The sequence below is a fragment of the Salarias fasciatus genome, chromosome 3 (genome assembly GCF_902148845.1).
Source record: "Salarias fasciatus chromosome 3, fSalaFa1.1, whole genome shotgun sequence".
Taxonomy (NCBI): domain Eukaryota; kingdom Metazoa; phylum Chordata; class Actinopteri; order Blenniiformes; family Blenniidae; genus Salarias; species Salarias fasciatus.
This window is the reverse complement of record NC_043747.1, coordinates 26,780,386-26,807,977: the sequence shown is the minus strand read 5'-3', so window position 1 is coordinate 26,807,977 and position 27,592 is coordinate 26,780,386. Positions and strand designations below refer to the sequence as shown.

General features: G+C 43.5%; 1 protein-coding gene across 1 annotated transcript; it reads right to left on the bottom strand.

The window, feature by feature from the left end:
* Window positions 1-422: 422 nt before the first annotated feature.
* LOC115386139 (NACHT, LRR and PYD domains-containing protein 12-like) lies at window positions 423-27,555 on the bottom strand (the record flags this gene model as incomplete). Its single annotated transcript, XM_030088358.1, has 5 exons — window positions 27,485-27,555; window positions 27,020-27,070; window positions 16,807-16,992; window positions 7,003-7,185; window positions 423-474 (listed from the first exon to the last, which is right to left on the bottom strand). Coding segments are annotated over exons 1-5 (543 nt in total), but the record flags the coding sequence as incomplete, so codon positions are not given.
* Between the last annotated feature and the right edge of the window lie 37 nt (window positions 27,556-27,592).

The following is a 27,592-nucleotide window of genomic DNA, read 5'->3' as shown; positions in this document are numbered from 1 at the left end:
CTCAAGTGGAGGACTTCAAATATTTTGGGGTCTTGTTCACGAGTGGGGGAAGAACGGAGCATGAGATTGGCAGTGGCAGTGCAGCGGCTGCAGTGATGCAGTCATTGTATCGGTCTGTTGTGATGAAGAGGGAGCTAAGCCGAAAGGCGAAGCTCTGAATTTACTGGTCAATCTACATCCCCGCTGCGAGGACAGTGGCAGGTGGGGAGTTTGACTGGGGCAGGACACCTGTCAAACGGTAACCTGCAGTAACACAAGTTTACTGAAACACACTCAAACATGGAGTCTGACCTCAGAGTCTGCAGACCACAGAGTGGACTCTGCAGAAAACCACACAGCTGCTCAACTCCTGAATCCTGCAGAGGGTTCCTGCTCAGGTCCAGATGTTCCAGATGTTTCTGGAGGGAGGGGTTGGACTTCAGAGCTGAGGCCACAGAAGAACAGCTGATCTCTGACAACCTGCAGTCCTCCAACCTGAATAAAGAGAGAAAGAAGTGAGATTAGAGGACAGAGTTTGATGTTGAAGTCATTGAGAACTGAAGAAGGTTCAGACTGGAAGAGTTTAGAAATGTAAAGTCCAAACAGCTGAAGCCAACAGGAGGAGAAGAGCTCATGTTGGGAATCACATTTATAGAGCGTTCAGTGATCAATAATGATTCATATTTAACAGAGAGAGGTAGTGTTGTACTGAAGACCAGTCTCAGTCTGGAGACCAGGCGTTATGAGGCAGTGTTACTCATTAAATTGTGTGTCATCACTCTGAAAGAGCCAAGAATCAAACTGCTGTCACATGATTCACCAATGATTTCTGCTTCTGCTCAGTGATCAGTGTTTGAAAACCTCTGTGTCAGTAAATAACCTGCTGTGCTGTGTGAGCTCCCTGCTGCTTTAAGGGCCACACTTTGTAAAAGCAGCAGGCTGTTAGCTTCGCTGTTAGCCACCAACCAAGGAGCAAGTTTTGAACGATTCGTTCATACTCCAACATCACGAGGCAGAACAACATCTCAACTTCTGAGATGGTGGAAAGGAGCTTTAAACGCAGTGCGTCTTGGACAGAACCAGACAGGTTGTCTGGACACTTGTCTAAAAACTACATTGAATCAGTGTTGAATAAAATGGTTCCGTCACATTTGATATGGTCTCGGTTTTGACTCGGTCTGGATACACTGTGGACTCGATTCATATGGCCTGGACTACAATACTAGAGATCGGTTATTAAAGAACAGGATCCAATACATCACATGACCTCGTGGACTGCGCCCCTTTTCAGTGGAACTCAGGGTCAATTAGTTGATATCATGAGACACACTGAACTATGAATTAGGGTCCAAGCCCGAGAGCATGGGGGGTGAAGGAATTCCTCAGAGAAATTGAAAAATATACACAATACTCATGTGGACTTCACCAAAACATGTGAAGGAATTACACTTCAGGGGCAAAAAAAGGAGGCTGGCGGACCAGATGCAGCCTGGTGGCCTCCTATTGAGGACCACCAGACTCGGGGATGATATCAAATGCCCTGAAATTTTTCCAGTTCACAGAAACAGTATTGGTGAGCGACAGTCATCAAAATATTCCTCAAGACTCTGAGGGTGTGGTCACAGCCTCACCACCAAGTTTGACATTCACCATGGAACAGGAAATACACTGTAAACAGCCTGAACATGGTCTGATCAGCCTCAAACATGACGCGTCACAATCTAGCCCTCATCAAGCGGCCTGAACATGCATCACTGTCTGACCCACACTGCAGCCATGAGATGACAATGAGATGGAGAGTCACTTGAGGGCAGACCTGCCAACCTTGGCAAAAACCTCTGAGCTCCATCATTCTGTCATGTGGCTTTTTTGATGAATTTTTTGAGTTTTTTAATCATCATAATAATAAAAAAGGATAAAGCAACATTATCAAGACAAGAATTTATCCTGGAATACATCTTTATGAATGGATCTGTCTGAGATGGACGCATCCCAAATGGCTTATGATCACAGCAAAATGGAGGACAAATAAAGTATTTTCAGGGCTTCTTTGGTAATGAGCGGCGGCGGCCGGGATTGTTTCCCCACAGGCCTGGGGTTTTGACCTTCTGTGGTGGTTTGGGGCGCTGCTGGCTCCCAGGGGTGCACGCATGTCTGCAGCCGGGGGGGGGGGGGGGGGGGGGGGGGGGGCGCATGGACGTGGACGCTCGGTGTTCCCTTGCCTCCGGGGGGGTCTTCCACAGGAGACGAATGATGACGCGGAAATGTGTGTGTGTGTGTGTGTGTGTGTGTGTGTGTGTGTGTGTGTGTGTGTGTGTGTGTGTGTGTGTGTGTGTGTGTGTGTGTGCGTGCATGCGGGTAAAGGAGTCCACACACTACAGGATGATCGGGCCAAATTTTGCCCCGATCTTCTCCTCCCGATCGAAGCCGACAGGGTCCGATTGTCGGGAGTATGCAAATGAGCTCGGGCCCGATCCTCCTCTGGTGTGCGGTGTGTTCCGAGAGATTTTTTCCGGTCGGAGCCGCTCGGGAGGCGTCAGAAGGGGAGATCGTAGATAATGAACTTGTTTAATATTTCCGATCGCAAATCCTGTAGTGTGTGGTGCGCTCCGAGAGGCGCTGATCAGCTCCGAGTAGAGCTGTCCACACCCTCGGAACAAAGCTTCCTGATTGGCTGAACAGCGCCGTCTCACCAAGCTGCTACTTAAAAAAAAAAAATCTCCTCTCAGCTGTCAGAGCTGGGGACATGAATATATGTCAGTGAAATATATTCACTATATGACAGTGAAACAGAAAGCCAGAGCTCCTAAACTCAGTAATGCAGAAAGTGAGAGATTATTCCTCAATATCGCTCCTGAGTAAACTGTATTTCCTCCATTCAGACCAAAACTCATCTCCGCCAGTCCTGCAATTATCCCAATGTTTTAATTTATCTACATTAATAACCATCACGGAAGAATGGAGAAAAAAATAAATAATAAAGAAACTTTCCGCTGACTCCTTGCCTTCAGAGAGCGGACATATAATGAAACTTACCTAATCAGAGCTCATCGAGTTTTTATTCTGGTTTAAAATATCAAATCTGGGGACAAAAGAAAGATTTAAGGTATTTGGTGATATAAAAAAGTACCTTTTATTTGTCAGTTGTCTGCTAATTCTACTCGTCCTAATTCTGCTGCTCCACTTGGAGTCAAAAGTAAAAAAAGAAAAAAGAAAAACACATTAATAAACTGAATTATTATCAAATGTGGAGGGTAAATGGAGGGTAAATTACAAGAAAATGATCTCAAACTATGTGTTCTGTCCTGGGGGTGGGGGATGCCCTGGATCTCGGGGTACGTGGCCAGAGCGCTGGGGGGCGTACTGGCCTGGGGTGGGTGGCCGGCCGCCTGTGTGGGCCGGCTCTTCTAGGTATGGTCATGGCCCTCTCGATGGGTGGGGGGGGGTCGGCTCTTGGGTTCTTGGGCCCTGGGCTCTCGGCTCTGCCCTCCCCGGGCGTCCCGGACCCGGGGTGGGCCGGCCGTGGGGCCGCCGGGGCTCCTGGCCAGGCCTTACTCTGCCCTCTTTTGGACCGGAGCGTGGGTGTCTGCCTGGGGGAGGGGATCAGATCTGGGCTCTGGGATGGCCGCCAGCTATCTGGGCCCTGAGGGCCTCTCTGGCCTGCTTCTGGCCTTCATAGGGGTCAGAAGTCATATATGCATGAACACTATCACTATCACAATGACATTTGCATGATCACGCTGATCTTTAACTACTCTTCACATTCTACTTGTGGAATTAGTGAAATTGTTTTCCTGTGGTGGGTCAGACTAATAGTGAACTTTACTAACTTAACATCTGTGGCCTTTATGTTACTGCCTCTTTCCCTTCTAAGGAGCTGGTCGTAACAATACATCTATCTGGGAAAATTCTACACACATCTATCTGTGAAGTTTGTATTTGGGACGACACTGCTGGAATATTATCCTCTAACTGTCCTGGCTAGCTGTACTGCACTGCTCTTCTTCGAGGGAAAACTAAAAAGTCATGTCCAACCACAGGGAGACCAAGAAATGTAGCATAGCGTTACCCCACGCGCAGTCTCCTCTGACCAGCACGCAGCTGATTCGCATTTTAAATTGCAGGCCCTCGGCAATCAGCGTTGCCGCTTTTTGTAACTCCGATTACGGATATAAACTTTAACCATCGTCTGAAAGCAACAATCAAGCAAGAGCAAGAGTCTGAAGGGTCGGCGCTTGGTGAGTTTCTAACAGGTAAAGACGTTTTTGCGTGTGTTTGCGTGTAGAGAAGCCAAAGCTAAAGAGCTAAAGCTAGCCCTTGCAGACGCTAACGTAGCTCCGATTGGTTGAAGTTCGCTGTCAGTCAAAGTCCACAGCGGGAGAGGAGGGATTTTCAGTGAAACGGAGCGTTTTGTCTTCCGGGTTTCAGAATTAACGTCCAAAAATCCTTTATTTAACACAAAATAACTTTTCCTTAGTGCCAAAAATAAACTATTACCATGTTAATGCCAACAATAGGGTTTGGACGAGCTAAAAAAGCATGATACAGGTCCTTTAAACCATGAGTCCCACAAGTCCTACTCTTTCATTTGGTGGTTTCAGTGTTTCCATAATCCCAGAACTCAATATTCTGTGGGTCTTCAAATCAGTGAAAATGCTCTAAAGCGGCTGGCAGTGAGAAGCTGGCTGATCTGAAAACAGCTGGAAGGCAGTGAGTTAATATCACAGACAGGATCAAACCCTGCACAACCTCTCAGGCTCACAGATGTGTTTCTGCTTTAATCCCTGTTCTCAGCTGGAAAGAGGTGAAGCAGAGGAGACAGAAGACAGGGGAAGACCAGAACAGGGGTGTCAAACTCAAGGCATGTGGGCCAAAACCGGCCCACAAGAGGCTCTGATCTGACCTCGCTGTCAGGCTGAGTTTGGAAAAACATGCATATTACAACAGCTACAGGAGAAGTTCTCTGACATTTCACTGTATTTTGGAAGGTTTCAAATTGGCTTCATGGTGAGATTGTCGACATTTTCTGTAGAAATTGTTTAGTTTTGTGAAAATACACATTTGTATCATGTATACTCTGCAGCACAACAAAGAAAAACTTTAAAGCTTCAATTCAAATATTGTTTTGTCTCTATTTTACTGCTGCGGCCCACTCAAGATGACACTGAGCTGGATGTGGCCCCTGAACTAAAACATGTTAGACATGAGGAGAACATGGAGAGAAGAGGAGCCACTGATGCAGCCCAGAGAGGAAGAAGAGAAGATTTTAGCCGTCTGTTGATCTGAGGCATGAATGGACAATGGAAGACTGAAAGTTAGGCTCCAGCATATTATTCCCCCTGAAGAGTATAACACCTCTCTCCATCCAGGAGGAGGATGTCATCAGACTCTTCAAGCAAGCCCAGTGGGCCAGATTCTGTCTCTCCAGCCACCCTGAAGCATTGTGCTGATCAGCTGTCTCCAGACACGGATATCTCTTTTTTGTTTTCTCTGACGGACATCTTCAATGCGTCACTGGAGACATGCCATGTCCCTGCCCACTGCTTCAAGGCCTCCACCATCATCCCTGTCCCCAAAAAACCCAGGACGGCAGGACTCAATGACTGCAGACCCGTCGCCCTGACCTCAGTGGTGATGAAGTCATTTGAGCGTCTCATGCTGTCACACATAAAGGACTTTGCTGACCTTCACCTTCAGAGACAACAGGTCTGTAGATGATGTCATAAACATGGCTCTGCACTTCACCCTCCAGCACCTGGACTCTCCAGGATCCTGTTTGTGGACTTCAGCTCCACTTTCAACACCATCATCCCAGCTCCACTACAGGACAAGCTCCACCAGCTGAACATGTCAGCCTCCACCTGCAGGTCGATTACAGACTTCCTGACAGACAGAAGCTGGGTAAACTCACCTCCGACTCCCGGACCATCAGCACTGGATCCCCTCAGGGCTGTGTTCTCGGTAACTTCCCATTTTGTCTACTCTGTTTCTGACATATATTACCATTTCATCTACTGTTTATTTTTCCTGCGTTTCACTACTTTTCCACAGGTTTTGCTGTAATACTATATTTTGACCTATTCTTACCCTTTTAAATACTAAACTTCAAGGGTTAGGGTTAGGGCATTGTTAGGATTACGGTTAGGGTTAGGCCATTGATGTCACACCTTGTCCCTTTGTATCCGACTCAATTAATTTTAATATCATGGACATACTAACTTTAAATATTAGTATTGGCATTTTGGTGGTATAAAAATGCAGTACACAAAAGTAGACAAAATGAAAAGCTGTTACAGGAGGCCTATTTTAAGGTCATGTCTATATCACAAGAATAAATCTTAAAGTTATTTAAGAAACAGGGTATTTATTATGAAAACTGCTATAAATAGTTGTAGCAGTTTTCATTTGTAGCAGGGCATCCCCCACCCCCAGAACAGGGAACATAGTTTGAGATCATTTTCTTATAATTTACCCTCCATTTACCCTCCACATTTGATAATAACTCAGTTTATTATGTGTTTTCTTTTTTTACTTTTGACTCCAAGTGGAGCAGCAGAAATAGGACTAGTAGAATTAGCAGACAACTGACAAATAAAAGGTACGTTTTTAAAATCACCAAATACCTTAAATCATTCTTTTTGTCCCCAGATTTGATATTTTAAACCAGAATAAAAACTCGATGAGCTCTGATTAGGTAAGTTTCATTATATGTGCGCTCTCTGAAGGCAAGGAGTCAGCGGAAAGTTTCTTTATTATTTATTTTTTTCTCCATTCTTCCGTGATGGTTATTAATGTAGATAAATTAAAACATTGGGATAATTGCAGGACTGGCGGAGATGAGTTTGGGTCTGAATGGAGGAAATACAGTTTACTCAGGAGTGATATTGAGGAATAATCTCTCACTTTCTGCATTACTGAGTTTAGGAGATTCTCAGTGTGGATCACTCTCAGATCAGCCTGATGTCTGACATGTAGTGTCAACACTACTTTACTGAAACACACTCAAACATTCAGTCAACTCACTTCAGAGTCTGCAGACAACAAAGAGGACTTTCCAGGAAACCACACAGCTGCTCAACTCCTGAATCCTGCACAGAGTTCCTACTCAGGTCCAGATGTTCCAGATGTTTCAGGAGGGAGGGGTTGGACTTCAGAGCTGAGGCCACAGAAGAACAGCTGGTCTCTGACATACTGCAGTATTTCAACCTGAAAAAAGAGAGAAAGAAGTGAGATTAGAGGACAGAGTTTGATGTTGAAGTCATTGAGAGCCTGAGAAGGTTCAGACTGGAAGAGTTTTTCTATGAACAATGCGAGGAAGTAACTTGAGGACAGCTTCCTTAAATGTTAACGGGATGAATAAGCCAATTAAAAGAAGTAAAGTCTTCACTAAGCTGAAGAAAAAAAATCTTCAAGTCATGTTTCAACAAGAAACACACCAGTCACAAAAAGAACAGGATAAGTTAAGAACATCTGGGCATGAAAACATATTATACAGGTCATATAAGGAAGGACACAAAAGCGGAGTGGCCATATTAATATCTGTCAACTTTGAGGTAATTCAAGAAATGCAGGACAAAGAAGGGAGATTTGTAATTGTGAAACGGAAAATAGATAATAATGTGATTTAGTTGAAAAATGGTTACCACCTAATTAAGATAAAGAATGTTGTCCACGACTCTGCATCTCAGTCTGGATGCTCCAGAATAGACTATTTATTCATGAATATAACAGACAGACAGACACAGGATAGAAGATGGTAGTATTGGAGTAACAGACCTATCTGACCACAGTATACTTAAGGGGCAGAGAAACACACTGTGGAGACTGAATGAATTCATGTTAAATAATCAGAGAATAAAAGAAGGCATTGGAAAAGAGATTAAAACCTGCATAGAAGAGAATAGAGCGAGCCCAGTGGACTGCACGATACTATGGGATACGATGAAATCGATAATGAGGGGAAAATTAATCTCCAGGGCAGCCCACCAAAAAGAAAAATCTACAAAAAAATTGTGTGGAAAAGATTACCAAGTAAAAAACACTGGAGCATCAACATAAAAACAACAAAGATGAAACATTGCTAAAACAAATATGAGAGACAAGAGGGCAGATAGATGGCATTCTCAAGGCTGAAATAGAGAAAAAAATAAGATGCACTAAGCGGACCTATTATGAGTCAGGCCCTGAAGAATTAGAATCAGAAAGAGCTTTATTACCATTGACAGTAGACAAGTTCACAACCGAGGAATTTTACTCGGTGCAAATGCTGCAACATTAAACATAAACTAGCAAAAATAAAAGAGTAAGGCAATAAATAAGCATAAAATGTGCAATAAAGGCATGCAATAAGTGTTAAAATAGGCTAAATAAACACTGTACAGAACAACGTAGCAGCTGCATAGCAGTGTCTGGGGGTGGGGGGTGGGGGGTCAAGGTCGGCTGAGGAGGTGTCGAAGCGGGTGTAGTGACGACCGTCGTTGACAAAGAGCTTTGTCATCTTGTCCTTTAGGGGCTTGAGGTCTGTAGCTGGTGATTTGCCTCGGCCCCCGCCACACAGAAGCAGGGTCGTTATCAGTAAACGGCTGCTAGAGTCTCTGGGAATACTCAGTTTACGCTCTCCTCACCTCTCTGCTAAAACGATATTTGTTAGTGATGTTACCCATGACCCCGAAGCTTCGAAGCATGTGTTGAAAAAATGAACCTCTTCTCAGTGGAGCTTTGTGTCGGAGCTCGATTCGTTTGCTGATAATCGCGTGATTCGTGTATGAAGCTTCGTTCGCGCACACCCACGTGACGCTCCAGCCGCTGCTTCACAGGTTTAAAAGGCGCTGCAGCTGTTTGTGGGTTGTGGAGGCGGTTTGTGAGTCGAGAGAGAGGGAGAGACAGTGGATAGAGATTTGATATGGAGCCTGTGGCAAAAACAGGACGTTCTGAAGTTTTGGAACACTTTGATTTCATTTCATTTCACCCAACAAGGTTTGGCATTAGAGCAAGCGTGTTATGCCTACATTTTCTTCATTCTTAATGTTAGACTTTGAAATACATTTGGGGTGGTTGGTTGCAAGTTGCATATGTCATATGTAAAGTATTGTTTTGTCAGACCAAATCCCTTCTTTAAAAAACATCCCTCATTTGTAATTTATTTTTCTAGGTCCAGTTTGTAATTTGTGGCCAGCATCTGCCAAGGTCAGTTCACTTCCACTGTCTCTCATGATTCCTAAATAATTACTGTCTCAAATGATAAGTCAGCTTGCTGCTGACTTGTTATGTGAGACACAGCAAATGTCCTGGTCACTTCAAACACATTCAGTCATACACATGAACACTCTGCTTTTTCATCCCCATCTTTATTCAAGTTGGCCTATGAACAATAGAAATGCTGACATCAAAATATTAGCTACACTAGGTTTTAGTGATGTGGACAAATCATTCAATAATTTAAAAAATGTAATTACTCGCTCATGCATCACATTAAATTCAGCTCTGACACATGAGACGCTTTCCTTGACTTTCACCACCAGGGGTCCTTGTCGGGCTCTGATTTGAAAAGCTTCCAGTAATGAACCTTTTTTTCCTGATACAATTGTGTTGAAAGCTTTGTTGCTTCAGAAAGCTTCGGATTGCCATTACTAGTATTTGGCCTCCTTGTAGCAGGCCCTGTCTCCACTTTTAAATGCTGCTTCTTTCTCCTTTCTAATCTGTCCAAGTTTGGCTGTGAACCAGGGCTTGTTATTGGAGGAACTCACTCAGGTGCGTAATGGCACAGTGCGCTCCTCACAGGAGTGCATGTATGAGGTCACAGTGTCTGTTTACTCATCCAGGTTGCCCGAATGACAAGATATATCAGGAAGAACTCACCTCACTACTCTGAAACTTACCTTAAAGGTGCTGTAGGCAGGATTCCACATCTCCGCCATCTTGCTAAGCACGATGGCGATTTGACCCATCTAAGATGGCCATTTGAAACCCAGCACAGACAATCCTGTCCTGTTTTCTCTGACATCACGCCCTTACGCAAGTTAAGCCCCTCCCACAAGAACGTGCGACGAACGCCCCTCGACCAATCACAGTTAGAGCCTCATGGGCTCTTCTGATTGGTCAAAGATACCTGGAGCTGTGGAGATTCCTTTTCAGCTCAGAACAGAGAGAGATGGAAACGCTGTGCCATCGCGATAGTGCAATTATGCTACACTCCTAAAGGATTATCAATGGATACTCTAACATTTATTCCAAAGAAAACACAGAAAAATTAGCATTGACTAGCAAAAATCCTGCCTACAGCACCTTTAAACACTTGGAGCTTGAAGCTAATGCTGGTGATATAAGAGCAGCTGCACGTTGGTGCAATGAGCTGCACGTTACTGATGATCCAATTAGTCGACTAATGGCAAAAATAATTGGTGACTCGGCAATTATTATTAAAATAATCATTTGTGGCAGCCTGAAGTGGCATTGTTATTTAATGGAGAAAAAAATACAATTTTTTTTTTTTCAAAAACACTGGAGTGACAATATAGGAAATAAAAAATGTGCCTCCACTAATGAAGATCGCCACCAGAAATAGAACCCAACAGTTCCCATCATTAAATATGCACGACACTCAGTACATATTCTACACGAGTGGCGATTGCTCTACGACTGCAAGGGAAGCTCAGTTTCCCCTAAAATCTCAAAAAATAAGTGGTCCAGTATTAACTGTTGTGTGTACATTTCACTGACTAAAAACACGTTCGTCTTTTGTTCAGAAGCAGCTACTTATCACAGGTAACTGACTCGGCTTTTTGTCACTCATCCTCGCAGCGCAGCAGCACTTTAAACAGTCGGACGCTGAGCGGCACTGACTCAGTGGGGAAGCTAGAGCGGGTTGTTCAACTGCGGTGAAACTAGACGGTCGTTGGATAAATGCCGGGCTTTGTCCCGCCCATCGGACGCCTGGCGCCTCTGGGGGTCTATAGGGCAGTGGGCTGGCCCACACACTGGGGTTCTGCATGGTGATTGGATGATCTGTCTGAAGCTTGATTGACAGCGGCATGAGCAAATCAGCAACCTTGAAGTAAAAAGATGCACCAAAGCACTTCTCAGGTTTTTCATTCTGTTGTTCTGAGTTGATCCGGAGGCTTTACTGATCCTCACAGACTTTATGAAGAACGACTAGCGTTGTGTTGTGTTTGGTGACTCTTTTAGGTCACTCTGCGGTTTCTGTCGGCAACCAGCAGCTGCAGCTGCGGAGCTTCTTCCCCCGTCACTCCGGTCTTTTCAGCTGTCCTGGTATGACGAGGTGAGCTGCTGACTGGAAGTCCTGTCACCAATATAACGTGCCATGCTTCTTGATGAAACCATCTCAGGGATGTGTTGTCTGGTCAAAGTGGGCTTTGGGGATCTGTCTAACCTTGACAGGGCATACAAAAAGCATGCAAAAAGCAATGAACATGTGAGTGCATGTGCAAGGTTTCCCCACCCAGGTCCAAAGGGCACATCTAACATTATCTTGTCCCGGGCCCAGGCAAAGCTGTCAGCTGGCCTGATTACAACATTCTCACTTTTCACAGAGTTAAATAAGTCACAATAATGTCTTTGCCACAATTCAGCAATATTTCCTGGACCACATACACCTTCTTTATTATATGGCAGCGGAGTTTTAACATTGTTCATGACTATGACCTCATTACAAAACCCGTAGTAATCATGGTCCTGTAGTCTTCTAGCAAGAGCATCTGCTTTCATTTCATTGAGTTTCATTTCTTTTTATATAACGAAGGGCATTCTTAAATCTGGCATTAGTGGCTTTTTTTAAGTTCAACAAAGATCCTTGTCCAGTAAATGAAGGCGCTAGCATTCAATTGGCAAAGCACAATGAAACCATAAAACAAAACAGGGCTTTCCTGAACTGCCTTATTCATGTGACTTCATTGTTTGGCCATCAGGAGCTGTCATTTAGGAGGCATGATGAGAGTGGCGAATCATCCAACAAGGGGAAATACAGGAAGCTCATAGAAACATTACAATAATATGACTGTCTTGGCCACACAATTCCAGTCATCAGCTGTGTTTTCTGGCATGTCCCATACAATCCAAAATGACTTGAACACTGCTCTTTCAGCCACTGTTTCACATGAGATAAAAAATTAAATTCAGGCTGCTCCCTTTTCTGCATGGCAAGTGGATGAGACAACTGATATATAGCTTGCCGTGCCCAACTCCCTGTCATTGTTCGCTACGTGGATAGTGCAGGAAAAAATTCAGGAGCGCTTCATTGGATTTTTTTTTATGTTTCTGGGGGAAGAGATGCTCAGTCTGTTTTCAGTCTCAAATGAGAACATGCAGGGCTACAATTTCAGGGAGAAACTTGTGGCACAAACCTATGATGGGGCTGCTGTCAGGTCTTCAGCTGTACATGGTTCGCAGGCCAAAGTTAAAGTAATAGCCTCCAGTGCAACATTTGTGCATTGCTGTGCACACAGACTGAATCTTGGTGCTGTCTCAGTGTGCTAAATGCTGATCTGACTGCAGATTTTTTTTTTTTTTTGCATTACTCTCTGGGTTTGCCACATTTTTGTTAAAATCCACAAAGAGGATGCCTTTTCTTGAGTCTGCAGGCTGCTCAAGGTTGCCCAAAAATGCTCCTACTTGATGGAATTTCACATGACGGACAGTGAGTACTGTAGCAAACAATTATGATGCCCTCCTGCAGACTTTTCAGAAGATCATTGCAGTTAAGAGCATGGATGAAGATACACTAGATTGTGCCAAAGGCTTTCTGACGAAACTGGAGGATTTGGAGTTTGTGTTCATGTTGTACACATATGAACAAATCTTCTCTGAGACTGATGTGGTGTTTGACATCGTCCAGCAGAGGGCTATGGATGTTCTGTACTGCAAGAAAAGAATCGAGTCTCTTCTTGCTTATGTCAAAGAGAAGAGGTCAGAGGGGGCTTTCCAAGCTGTTGATGCCAAAGCAGCAGATCTCACATCACACCCACAAACTGAGCCCCTGAGAAAGTGGCATCAGCCACAATTACAGGATCCCAAGGAACGCTACAGAAATCTACATGGCCATCCTAGACAATCTCTCAGAGCAGATACCTCGGCGTTTTGCAAATTTGGAAAGCATGCACTTCTTGGAATTAATCAATCCAGGGAAATTTGATAAGAAAAACGTGTTTCCAGAGGAGGCATACCAGAGTGTCCTGAAACGTTATGGCCAGTTCTTTGATTCAGGGAGACTCAGGTCTGAACTTCAAGTCCTATATTCAAAGCAGGACTTGCAGGTCAACAAGGGAAAGCTGTGTGATTTCTTGCTTCAGAAAGACATGGAGCTGGACAGTGCAATGCCTCAGCTTTACAAACTGTTGTCATTAGTAGCAACGATTGGCGCGACATCTGCAGGTGTGGAGAGGAGCTTCTCCTGTTTAAAGTAGCTCAAGTCTTACACCCTTACACAATGGGCCAAGGCCGTTGAAGCAGCCTAGCTCTGCTGGCCATTGAGAGGACACTGGTCAAGTCCCTGGAAAAGACACCGAGTTGGTACAACAGGGTCACAGATCATTTTTTTGAAAATGTTGTTGAGAAACAATTGAAAGAAAGCATCCCCATGGCACTTTCCTGACTGTTTACACATACTGAACTGGTCCATACAGCTGCTGGACCACAGGATCGTTGGCTTAAATGGCAAAAAAAAAAAAAAAAAGAAAGGGAGGAAATAGAAAAACACAATGATTGTTCACGAGTCCAGAAACACCAGTCTGAGTCGAGTCTGAAGTCTCTCTGGGTGCGACTAAAGGGCGACTCGAGTCCCCATCTCTGTTGTAATGATGGATTCAAACAACAGATGAACAAAGGCATCACTGACTCAAGGCAAAACATTTAAAAGCTTTGAAGAACTAAAGAAGGAACTTTTAGGAGACAATAAAGATTTCTTCAGATATTTTACAGCTTAGAGATTCCCATGAAAAAAAGATGAACGCAAAAATGTCTGAAGAAGGAAAAGCAGTGATTGATATGTTGACCGAGGCCCATAACAAGATAGGAAAGAAAATTATCTCTGACCTCTACTAGAGCCTCCATAAACTGAAAGACAACAACATGATATAAGTTAAAGCAAAATGGGAAAACGAATTAAACATAGAAGTAACACAGGAGGATTGGCATCAATGTAGAAAACACAGCACTCAACCACTGCCTGTCAGCAGTGGAGAGTGTTTGGCTGGAAGAACTGAAGCTGCTTCTTCACGACTCCACAAATCAAACACCATCAAACACAAGGGCAATGCTGGAGGAAACGTGGCCAATTGAACATCAACCACTCCCATATTTTCTGGACTTGTCCAAAAATTCAGTTATTTTGGGGGAAAATATGCTTCACCCTAAAGCTAATCTTAGGTTCTGAAATCCCCAAGGATGTCAGACTATTATATCTGGGTGGAGACATGAACAAAGCATTTTGCTGGGATCGACTGGTATCTGGGTAAACCTCTGCTCATCGCTTGTAAAAAGGCCCTGAAAGAAACTGGTATAAAGTTGAACCTGTTTAATGGATTGATATAGTTGAGGGACTTTTTATAATGGAAATAATGACTCCTTCCCTAAAAAAACAAAAGTGACTTTTCGGAAAAATGGGAAAAAAGGTTATCGGTTGCTGCAAAGGAAGAGGGTGTTGCCCTCTTGTAATTGCATAACTATGGGAAACCAACTTAATTTTGTCTTTATAGGTAAAACTTTATATGTAACCCTGCAATGTTCCTTTTGGATTTTTGTTTTGTTCTTTACTTCTTTTTGTTCTACATAAATGTTAAATGAAGAGTGGGAAACCAAAAAAAAAATAAAAAAGTTACGGTCCAGCTTGTTATTCCCCCTGAAAAGTATAAATCTCTCCACATGTGAAACTGGTAGTGGGGCAATCCGTTCAACCCCACTCCCCCGTTTGGAAAAATGAAATTGAAGAACTGCAACTTTAGTTGTAAATCACAGTTGAAATGAGGAGTTAATCCTCTTTAGATGAGACTGATCAGACTGATCCTTACTGTTTTTCTTAAGAAGGTTGGAGGTCCGAGGAGCTGAAAGAAGAACTACGGTTCTTCTTCTCCCTGAGATCAGTGACAGCTTGATCCAGGAGAGATCAGCCTGCTTTGAAAGCTGAAGGTCAACATGGAGCGTGTCAGAGGTTCACAGTCAATGATCCACTGCAGCTCCTTTCTTCTTCTAGCAAGCTTTGAAATGTGGAGCTGCACACGGCTCTGCCACAGTCACAGGACTGAAGACCAGAGAAGAAGCTCCGTTTCTCCTGGAGATCCTCGGTGGCCCAGTTTACATGGGTGTTTTTTTCAACCGGATTGTAAACAATCGTATTAAACGGACTGTATTCATGAAGTGATCCACGATGAATCCTCGTTTACAAGGACCCTGGGTGAAGCGGATTATACAGCGTCCTGTGACATGCGCACAAAGTCTCACGAGGAACTTGCAGGTCTTTAGCTCCGCAGCAGCAGTCCTCAGCGCCGAGCAGAGAGTTTTTATCTGCTGATATCTGCTCAAATAATGTCCCAAAAGTCCATGATACGCTGCTGAAGGAGCGGCTGCTCCCCTGACCGCAGCACCGCTGCACCGAGCAGCACGTCTCCTTGTGAGCTCTGCCTCTGCGCCGCGTGTCGATGTTTCGAATTAACTGGTGCCCGTGTTAACTTGTGACCAATACATGATTGAAAAATGTAGTCGTTCTTGCGAACGTCGGTTATTGACAGTTACAGTGAGTGTATACATTTAAAGTCATTTGTGAGTCTTACTTTAACAACTGCTGTAATCAAAATGTGTTTACACAGACCTCCGCCGTCATTCGTTAACACGGGAACCAGTTAATCCATAACACCAGCCGGCGATCGCTTGTATTCTGCTATACAGCTCTTTATACAACTCGCTATTGCGCGATTTGGTTCCATCTCGCCTCTCCAATGTTTTTTCTGTCGGGGTTTTTTACTAAAAAAGTGTTTTTCAACCACCGTGGCGTTCTCTGCTGGTTTTTTGACTGTGCTGCTTCCCGTTTACTGGCACGTCACACGTCACTACATGCATGCGCAGAACAAACACTCCCCCAGTACAATCCGCTCCGCTGTCAGACTCGTTTATAAGGGACACGGAGCGGATTGTCGATCGGCGTAGACCACCTCATACAATCGGCTCCAAATTACAATCCGCTCCGAGTGAAGCAGATCCACTCGGTCGTTTACATGACACATTTTACAATCCGCTCCACGTACAATCCGCTTATACGTGGTCCATGTAAACGTGCCCAGTGTGGATCACTCTCAGATCAGCCTGATGTCTGACCTTTAGTGTCAACACTACTTTACTGAAACACACTCAAACATGGAGTCTGACCTCAGAGTCTGCAGACGACAGAGTGGACTCTGCAGAAAACCACACAGCTGAGAAACTGCTGAATCCTGCAGAGGGTTCTCACTCAGGTCCAGATGTTCCAGATGTTTCAGGATGGAGGGGTTGGTCTTCAGAGCTGAGGCCAGAGAAGAACAGCTGATCTCTGACAAAAAGCAGGACTCCAACCTGAATAAAGACAAAGAAGGTTCAGACTGGAAGAGTTTAGAAATGTGAAGTCCAAACAGCTGAAGCCAACAGGAGGAGAAGAGCTCTTCTCAGACACATCTCAGATCTCCAGCTCACACAGCAGCTACACACCGAGAACTTCTGCTCTTTTTCATGGACACACAGGAGCTGAGTTTAACAACAAACACCAGGAAACAAAGCAAAGTTTACTCTGACTGGACAACTCTTGATTCTTTGACTGCAACAGATTCTACCTTCAGACAGTGAACTGACCTCAGAGTCTCCAGTTGACAGTTTGGACTCTCCAGTCCAGAACACAGAATCTTCACTGATGAATCCTCCAAAGTGTTGTCACTCAGGTCCAGATGTTTCAGATGGGAGGGGTCAGACTTCAGAGCTGAGGAGATCACTTCACAGTCAGAATCATCGAGGTTACTCCAGTTGAATCCAGGATGAACTCTGTAAGGAGACAGAGAAGACAGGAAGCTGCTGTGAGAGAGGACACTTTGTTGGATTCCTCCTGTTTGACATCAAGGACTGTTTTCATAGCACATTTTGGTAGTATTTTATTATTAATGTTCTGACCAAATGTCGTGCTATTACTATTTATAGTTTATAAATCCAGTGTTATGGAAGAGAAATAATTTGTGTTTATAAAATGTGGTCCTGTGTGATTATGGGTGAATATTTGAGAGATGGAAAGCGGAACCTTTGGCACTGTGCCCCAGACCTGATTTGGGAACGGCATGAGTGCGTCTGGGATTCATTCTCTCACACTCTTCCTTTGTTTCACAGGTCAGTAATGGGTTAAATTTACTTTAACTGGAAGCCTTAAAGCGATACTTCAACATTTTGGCAAATTGGCCCATTTAGCGCAATTATTTAGTCATTTCGAACAGCATACTTACTTTTTTGTGAGGGCGAGCTGTGGTTTATTCAGAGTTGAGTCGGGGAAGGTTTTCGGGACGGACACAATGGAAGTGAATGGTATTTTGGTTCCCCCTCGTCAAACTCATCAAATACACAATCCAACAACCCCAAAACACTTTGGTGGACAAATTATAATCCGCACATTCACTACGCTGTGAAACACCAACAAATAATATTGTAGCGTTACGACACTGAAGCAAATACTGGGAACTACTTTTTCTTTTGAAATCACTACGCCCAGACAAGTAGTTCCGTCTTAGCAATCTTCGCATAAACAACTCAGTCTCGTAATTTTGCATTAATACTTCACAGCGTAGTGAATGTGCGGATTATAATTTGCCCACCAAAGTGTTTTGGGGTTGTTGGATTGTGTATTTGATGAGTTTGACGAGGGGGAACCAAAATACCATCCACTTCCATTGTGTCCGTCCTGAAAACCTTCCCCGAGTCAACTCTGAATAAAGAACAGCTCGCTCTCACAAAAAAAGTAAGTATGCTGTTCGAAATGACTATTGAATTGTGCTAAACGGGCCAATTTGCCAAAATGTTGAAGTATCGCTTTAAGCATCGTGTTGCATCTGCATGTGATGGAAAGCAATTTTGTATTCATTTACGGAAGTTTTATGAGACTTTACTATAAGTTTATGGAGCCGTGCTGCGCCGCTTGTCTCGTGGACCGTGACGAAATGTTGGTGAAACTAATGAGTTTTTGGTCGATTAAAGCCGTTTTAGGAGCGGTGTTACCGATGCCCTGTCTGCTGGACGTGTACTGATGTCCACCACTCAATTTTGGATCTAAATTTCTCCCGAAGCACTGTTTGGATCAGGAAAGTCTTCTGGGTGAGTATATTGTTCAACTTCAGGATCAGGATCAGGATCATCTTTATCTTTATCTTTATTGTCATCGCAACAGGTTACCGAAGTTACAAGTGCAACGAAATTTCAAGGGTTTTTAAGACGCCCAGGCAACCAATTACGGCGCTCCGTCGTGAAAAGGAAACAAAGTTAAAGAAACTCAGACAGAGATAAGTGGGGGGGGGGGGTAAAAAAAGATACATCAATTCAGATCACGGTTCCGAAGGGAGTCGTGATTAGAAGTGAGAGACCGAAAAAAGCCAACCTGCACACAAACATAGCAGATAAAGAACACCAGACAAGTTGCTATCAAACTAACGGATCGGTTGTTGCTGCCCTCAATCGGCGCTACACGCCATCACCATTAGTCGTCAGCAGAGGAAAGGGTCATTCTATAAACAATGTGAAAGCTGTAGCAGCCATACGAGCAACAACCACAGCAGCTCGGCATCAGCCAGCACAGGGACTGGCGCCAGTCATAAGGCCGAGTTTAAGCTCCAACTCTGGTGAGTTGTCTGCAAGATGCCACCTAAAAGAAGTACTGTCTATGATGAGGAAATGGAGGAGATCAAGAAGTCACTAAACTTCATGTCGGATGAAATATCTACAAATCTCTTTTTTTTTTTTGTAATTTAAGTTTTTATTAGTTTCCACTTTTTTTTTTTTTTAACAAAAGACAAACAACAAACAAAAGACAAAGTCCAAAGAAAAATGACTGGTGCAGGTCTCTCCCACCCCACTTCCCCCCACCCTCACCCACCCCCACCCCCACCACAGGTGCAAATCTACAAAGCAATAAAAAAAATAATAATAATACAATCTCTAAACAGCAGAAAATGATTATGGACTTAATGGGTGAATTTTTTTTTCTCCCTTGTCCTGTTCAGCAGCTGGGGCGTGCAATATTGTATGATTGTAGCCTTTTACTATCCGAACAGATTTTAATGTTAGCAGCAGGACGAGAACGAATCTCCTCCTGCTGCTGCCTTTATTTAAAGCTGGCATCCGGCATGGCTGCCGGACAGGACCGGGACGGAAACACTCAGAGAGCGAGAGACAGAAAGAGAGAGAGATAAAGAGAGGGAAAAAGGGGGGGGGAGGCACAACCTATGTACAAATGCAAAACAGTGTTGTCGACGCACCACACGCAACCAAGAACAATCCCAAACCCCAATCTAGACAACACCAAAACAGAGCCGACAACCAACACAAAAACTGACAGAACCATACATATTATACATATATATATATATATATATATATATATATATATATATATATAATTTTTTTTTTTTTTTTTTTTTGAGAATGTAACTAGTAGTAAACTCAGGGCGTGCATCAAGAGAGGGCTGCTACAAATCACGATTAGTCTAACCACCACAAGAAGACAAGGTAACCAAGTATGTGAAGAGTGATTAAAGATCTGCGTGATCATGCAAATATGATGGTGATAGTGATGGTGATAGTGATCATGCATATATGACCTCCGTTCGCTGAGAAGGCCAGAAGCAGGCCAGAGAGGCCCTCAGAGCCCAGACAGCCGGCGGTCATCACAGAGCCCGGATCCAAGCAGCTCCCGCAGGCAGACACCCCCACTTCAGTTCAGAAATAGGGCAGAGGAAAGCCCCGGCCGGGGACCCCAGCGGTCCCGGGGCCCGGGCCCTGCGGAGCCACGACCGGCAGGAGCCGAGAGCCTAAGGCCCAAGAGCCCAAGTGCCGGCCCCCCACACAGGCGGAGGGCCATGACCCACCCGGGAGAACCGGCCCACACGAGCGGCTACCCACCCCAGGCCAGTACACCCCCCAGCGTTCCGGCCACGCACCCCGAGATCCAGGGCATCACACCTGAAAAATATCAGTAATGCCTTGATCTCCGACATCAGTGGCAGTCATCAACTATATTGGATCATGTTAAGTGAAGAGTATATTTTGGATATGACTGGAAAATCACAACCAACCTATGCTTGAAAATATACATACTACAACCTATGGACACTCAGACCACAGGATAGTGGAACACGAAAATAACATCGACCCAGACAAAAATCTATTTAACAAATTGATACATGACTGCACATGTTACACAGATGATCAATTTGTCACAATTGTAAAGCTTGTAGATAGCATAACAATGATTCACTTCAATAGTAGGAGTTTATATTCAAACTTTGAAGCCATCAAGGAATGTCTTAGACAGTTTAAAAGACAATTCAGTGTAATAGCTGTATCCGAGACATGGGTAACCCCTGAAAAGACTGGAGACTTTGATGTAAATGGCTATGAATTCTTTAAATTGGATAGAATAAATAAAAAGGGAGGTGGGGTTGGCCTGTTCATTAACAAAGACTTGCACTTTAAAAAAGTTGAAAGTATGACAATTGTTATCGATGATGTGATGGAGTGTCTTACTATGGAAATTTGCATGGAAAAAGAGAAAAACTTCATTTTTAGTTGCACATATAGAACACCAGGATCCAATATTGACTTTTTCATTAACAGTATGGAAGGATTATTTACCACCTTATATCAGAAAAGGGTGTTTATTTGTGGAGACTTCAACATAGACCTGCTAAATCCAAATCACAACAAAACAGCATCGGGCTATTTCCCCTCATAACAAGGCCGAGCAGAAAAACAACACATTGTGCCACCTTAATAGATAATATTTTTACAAATGTAATGGATAATAATATAAAAAGTGGGCTATTAATCAACGATATTAGTGACCATTTACCCATTTTTGCAGTTTTTGAGTGTAAAAACAAGAGCAACAAAAACGAGAGAACTATTATGTATAGAAGAATTAGAACAGAGAAGACATTAAACATTCTCAGAAACGAGCTCATAAAGCAAGACTGGAAAACTGTATATGATGAGAATGATGTTCACAAATCATATGAAACATTCTTACGAATATTTAAAATATTATATGATAAACACTGTCCAGTAATACAATGTAAAATAAATAAAAAATTATGCAGGACGACCGTGGATGACAAAAGGCCTACAAAATGCCTGTAAAAAAAAAAGAATACCCTTTATCGCAAATTTATAAAATATAGAACTACTGAAGCTGAAAAGAAGTATAAAACATACAAAAATAAACTAACTAATATCACGAGAACTTGTAAAAAAGAATACTTTTGTAAAAAGCTAGAATATAATAAAAACAACACAAAAGGTTTATGGAGTACACTAAACAGTGTAATTAAAAATGGAACAACAAATAATCAATATCCTCAGTATTTCATAGACAAAGTGTTAAAGAAATGAAGGGGGTAGCCAATGGATTCAATTCATTTTTTTGTAAATATAGGACCCTAACTGGCCGAGGAAATAAAAGTGGATGGGACAGAAATAGATCCAACTAATTATGTAGAAGGAAATAGAAGTTCAATGTTTTTAACGGCTGTGGACAAAAAAGAAATCTATGAAATAGTCAAAGGATTTAAGAACAAAACCAGTACAGACGGGGATGATATTGACATGGTAACTGTGAAGAAAGTCATTGATGGTATTGCAAAACCACTAACGTATGTTTTCAACCTGTCTTTCCAAAATGGAATATTCCCACATAAGATGAAAATTGCAAAAGTTATTCCGATATTCAAAGAAGGCGACAAACATAACTTCAGTAATTACAGACCAATTTCAATACTCTCCCAGTTTTCCAAAATACTAGAAAAATTATTCATAAAACGATTTGATGGTTTTGTTGAGAAACACAAGTTGCTAACTGATAGTCAGTATGGTTTCAGAAACAATAGATCAACAACAATGGCCCTCATAGAACTGGCAGAAGAAATAACAGATTCTATTGACACAAAGAAGTACGCACTGGGAGTGTTCTTAGATCTCAAGAAAGCATTTGACACAGTTAATCACGATATACTAATAAGAAAATTAGAGAAATATGGTATCCGCGGTCATGTTTTGCTTTGGTTGAAGAGCTATCTACAAAACCGTCAACAGTTTGTACATAATCAGATTACATCTAATATTATGGACATTACTTGTGGGGTTCCTCAAGAATCGGTCTTAGGACCAAAACTATAATGTACATAAATGACATTTGCCGTGTGTCCAATGTATTAAAATTTGTGTTATTTGCAGATGACACAAATATCTTTTACTGTGGTGTGGAATTACAGCAGCTTTTAGATGTAATTACAAAGGAAATGAATAATGTTAATAGATGGTTTAAAGCGAATAAGCTGTCTTTAAATCTGAATAAAACAAATTTTGTTATTTGGACACCGAAGCAAAAGTATAAATATAAAATTAAATATTGACAATGTTAACATAGAAAGAGTAAATGAAATCAAATTCCTTGGTGCAATTCTCGACCACAAAATCTGCTGGAAGCCACATATCAAATACGTTCAGGGGAAGTTGGCACGGAGCATTGCCGTCCTGGAAAAAACAAGGCAAATTTTCAGCCAGAGAGCACTTTATATTTTATATTGTGCGTTAATTTTGCCATATTTGTCATACTGCCTAGAGGTATGGGGAAACACATACAAAAGCAATCTCCAAACACTGATTAAAATGCAGATAAGAGCCATCAGATTCATCCATAAAGCACCTAACAATGTTTTTCTCTCTTCTTTCCTTTTTTTATATATGTTTTTGAGACCTGAGGCGGTTGGTTTCCTTGGTAACGAAACAGGTGCACAGCGTCAGAGGACGTGTCCACTGGACCGGAGTGTATAAGTAGACCCGGGTTTCCGGCTCGCTTACTCTAGAATTTTACCTGAAATAGTGAACTTTGTTGTTTAAATAGCATAATTAAACTTTTTTCTTTTTAACTGATAGCGGCAGCGACCGGACACCGGGTGATTGTCCATTGAGCCGTGATCGCTACAGGAGGCAGATTGATGAAGGTGCCGTCGCCGCCGGTGAGGCCTCAGCTCAGACTCTTCTGAGAGCAGCCGGTTTATAAAAAGAAGCACAGCTTTCTTCCTGCCTCATATCTAAACAAAAGCGTGAGACGTCAGGAGGGCCTCCGGTGCCTCGGCGCTGAGGAGCACCACACACCTGGCACAGCCCTGGTCTCGTCCTGCACGACATCATCCAACGTGTCGTCACCACAGACATCACAGACGGAGACGCTGCATTCACACTGCTGTGGACTGGAGCTGACGTGCCAACACGGCGGCCATCTTGGGGACATAACGGACCTCTCAGTTTCCCAAACTACGGTGCGAGACGAGGGTCACAAACATGAACGAGTCAAATAAATTGGTCGCATTAATAGGGTTTGGAATAAACTCATTATTGTGCTTATTTTGACAGCCCCAGTATGAATACACTGTTTCAGACAGCTATGTCTGGTGTAGGGCTGCACGATTATGGCCAAAATGATAATCACGATTATTTTTGTCAATATTGTAATCACGATTATTCATCACGATTATTCATTATGTTATGTAAAACATACCTTTTTATTGCACTTTTTTTTTTAAACAAACAAGTGTCAAATTGAAGATGTGCGTCTTCAGCACTTCAGCGAAGTCTGGTGTGCATGCGCACATAATTGAAGATGTTTTAATTAGAATCTAAACAACTATTTAGAACCATGTCAATGTTGTGAACGATCGCTTTCCCTTAGAAACGAACATATAGACGCGCCGACTGTGAGTTTTTACAAACGTTTGACCAGACCTCTGTTCTGAAAAGAGCCGGATTATGACTTTGGAACCTGAACGCCTCACAGCTGAGCGACCGTCACTTGCTGCATTCTAACCCCTGAGAGCAACACGATGATCACTGAACAACAAGATGAAGATAAAACAACAAGAGAACAGTAAACAGCCACGCTAAACCCAGAAATGAAACCTACCAGAACAATGATTCCCTCTTTCTCTCCAAGCCGCTGCTACGCCGCTCACATCCTGAACTGTCCGTCAATAACAGCTTTTCCCGTTCTGTCCGAGACGCTCAGCGTTTACATCTTCTTTCCACCCGTACAGAAGTTGAGATGCGTTCCATCGACTGATGTTTGAGCATGAAGGAATCGTTCAAAGCCAGCTTGTTCGTCGGTGGCTAACAGCTAAGCTAACAGCTGACTGAGACACCGCAGTGGCGTCCATCAGCAGCTACTTTTACGGAGTGTCCCTGAAGGCAGCAGGAGCGACACGGCTCAGGTTGTTCACTGACGCAGAGGGTTTCAGGTGTTCCACAGGTAACGAAGGCGGGTTAGGAGGAGCTGCATACTGACAGGTGAATGGACGGTGCTACTGCCTCTGTGAAGCAGGTGCCTCAGATTCTCAAAATCATCTGGCGGGCCAGATATTATTGTTCGCGGCCCAAAAGTGGCATCGGGCTGCCAGTTGCCGACCGCTGCAGTAGATGATGCTCCTTTAGGAGGCGCTAGCAGCTCCTCACCTCCAGATGCCTCAGCACTGTCACTGCCTGCTGCTCTCCACATTGTACTGTCTGCGGGGTTCACTCGCTTGCTGTTTAGGCGGCGTAATGATGAGGCCCTAACCTCGGTCGCCCCCTGGTGGTTGGCTGATTGTTGGATTTAAAAAGTGCTTGATTTGACACGCAACAGAGCCCATTTTTTCAATTTAAAAATCGCGACGATCATCTAAATTTAATCGCAGCAGCCAAAATCGTGATCACGATCAAAATTCGATTAATTGTGCAGCCCTAGTCTGGTGTTGTTCTACTGTTAGAATTCTTAGAACCTCTTTAGACTGCCGATATGTGTGCAGAGTTGCGAGATGAAAACACTTGAACAGCATTTTCAAGTTTCCACTGTAAGCTGAACACATGAACTCATACAACCAGAAACACAATATTCAAACAATCATGAGCATGAAGACCAGATATAATTTTGGCCTCCACAGTTTGGAGCGGGGCTGGATGTCCTGCTCCTTGAAAAACAGTTTGTGAACATCTGTCAGAGGTCTGAGTGACTGAACAGCTCTCACAGTTTTACACTTCACTGAAGGACAGAAAGTGTCTTCAGCTGCTGCTCAGTTCAAAAAGTGGATTGTTTGTCCTGTTTGGACGCCCTCTAGTGGACTGAACATGTACAAACTTGTACTGGTAAATATAGCCCATAAGGGATTCATGTTAATGTTTCCACTTAAACATGTTATGATTTTTTAATGATACATTATTTTGAAAGGGGGACTGACCGCCACCTCCACCATTTCTGTTTCCTGGGGCTAATGCTAAACCTCTACAGACGAGCTCCTGATGTTCAAGAAAAGGAATTGTGCTATTAAATGAACAATTCCTCCATTAAAGAAAAATTACTGAATGTTTCTCTGTGAAACAATGAAGTGATATGTACACAATTTGTAAAGCAGTGCACTGTGCCCGAATGTGTCCCCTGAAGAAGACTGACAGCTTGAGACTATAGAAATACTGACAACGACCAATCCCTGAGGGTTATTATTCACATTGTCAAAGAGCAAATTCATATAAAATAATTTAGAACTAAATATTCTGAGTTTCATTTTGATTCAATACGTAATCAACTGAAACTATCAAATGACAACTGGACCTTTCAATAGCTGAATAAGAACCATTTCATGGGCTATGTGGCAAAGCTGGATTTGTTGAAAGGTTATTGACAGGTGCTGCTTACAACGCGGGCAAAAAAGAGAGCAGCGTTTATTACATCGAATGGACTGTACTCGTACAATGTCATGCCTTTTGGGTTACGAAATGCACCTGCGGCTTTCCAGCGCTTGATGAATTGAGTTGTTAAGGGTCTAGACAGTTGCGTGGGAAGTGCACTTGTCTCATGTGTGAGCTGTTTTTGTCCATTTAGCGGAAGCTCGGCTAACCATAAATCTAGCAAAAAGTGAGTTTGCTGAGGCCACTGTCATCCATCTGGGTCGTGTTGTTGGTCAGGGTACTGTTGGACCAGTGAGGGCAAAGGTTGAAGCAATAGATAAGTTCCAAAAGATAAGATCTGATGCGTTTTCTCGGGATGGTGGGTTATTATCACTGCTTTTGTTCAAATTTCTCTACTGTCTTTGCACCAACAGACCTGCTGTAAGCTAACACTAAATATGAGTGGTCGCCTATGGCTCAGAAAGCTTTTGAGCGGGTCATGGGACTAATTTCTAATGTTCCTGTTTTGGTAGCCCCTCAGTGGAACAGGGAGTTGAGGTTGGAGGTTGTTGCTGCAGGTAGATAAGGCAGGGAGTAACAGACCAGTGTGCTTCTTTTCTAGGAAGTTCAATCGTCATCAGCTGAACTATTCTGTCTTTGAGAATGAGAGACTGGCACTCGTGTGGGCCCTGCACCACTTTAACGCCTATGTGGGGGGTGGCCCGGAGGTCGTGTACTCGGACCATAACTCGCTCACCTTTCTCAGCAACCTGCAGTCACCAAACCAGCGGCTGATGCGATGGGCCCTTTTTCTCTAAACCTACACACTGGAGATCAGACACATAAAAGGCCTTGACAATGTCATTGCTGACGCATTGTCCAGATCCCCTGCAGGTGACTTGGTGGGTTGACTAACACTCTTCTGAAGTCCTTCTGTTGAACCTGAGAGTTTTGTTTAGTGTGGGCTTTATTTTATTATCACTGGGTTTCTTTTGGAGATTCACTGGGTTGGGTTCCCATCTGGATCCCTTTTCTGTAGTTAGGGGGGGGTTTGCTCCTCGCTTCTCCGGTGCGCTTTGAGCTGGTCGTAACACACTGAGATACTGATCGAGACATGTGGACTCACCGAAACTTCCTGCAGTTCCTCACAGCTGGGATCAGTCTCCGTCGTCCCTCCTCTGATGTGTTGTACTTCTTCAGGTCCAACTCCTCCAGGACCTGGTCTGACATCTGCAGCATGTAGGCCAGAGCTGAGCAATGGATCTCAGAGAGTCTCTTCTCTGATCTGTTCTCCGACTTCAGGAACTCTTGGATGTCCTGATGGACTGAGAGGTCCTTCATCTCCATCAGACAGTGGAAGATGTTGATGCTTCTGTCAGGAGACATTTTATCACTGTTGATCTCCTTCAGGTTCTGGATGATTCTCTGGATGGTTTCTGGACTGATCTCTGTCTGACCCAGCAGACCTTCTAAGAGTCTCTGGTTGGATTCCAAAGAGAGGCCATGAAGGAAGCGGACAAACAGGTCCAGGTGGCCGTTCTGACTTCTGAGGGATTTTTCAAGGACTTTCTTTAAAAAGATGTCCATAGACTGGAAAGCATCATCATGTCCGATGAAGGTCTTCAGCTCGTCTGTCTTCCCGCTGGTCGAACAGTGGAACATGAAGACTGCAGCCAGAAACTCCTGAACACTCAGATGA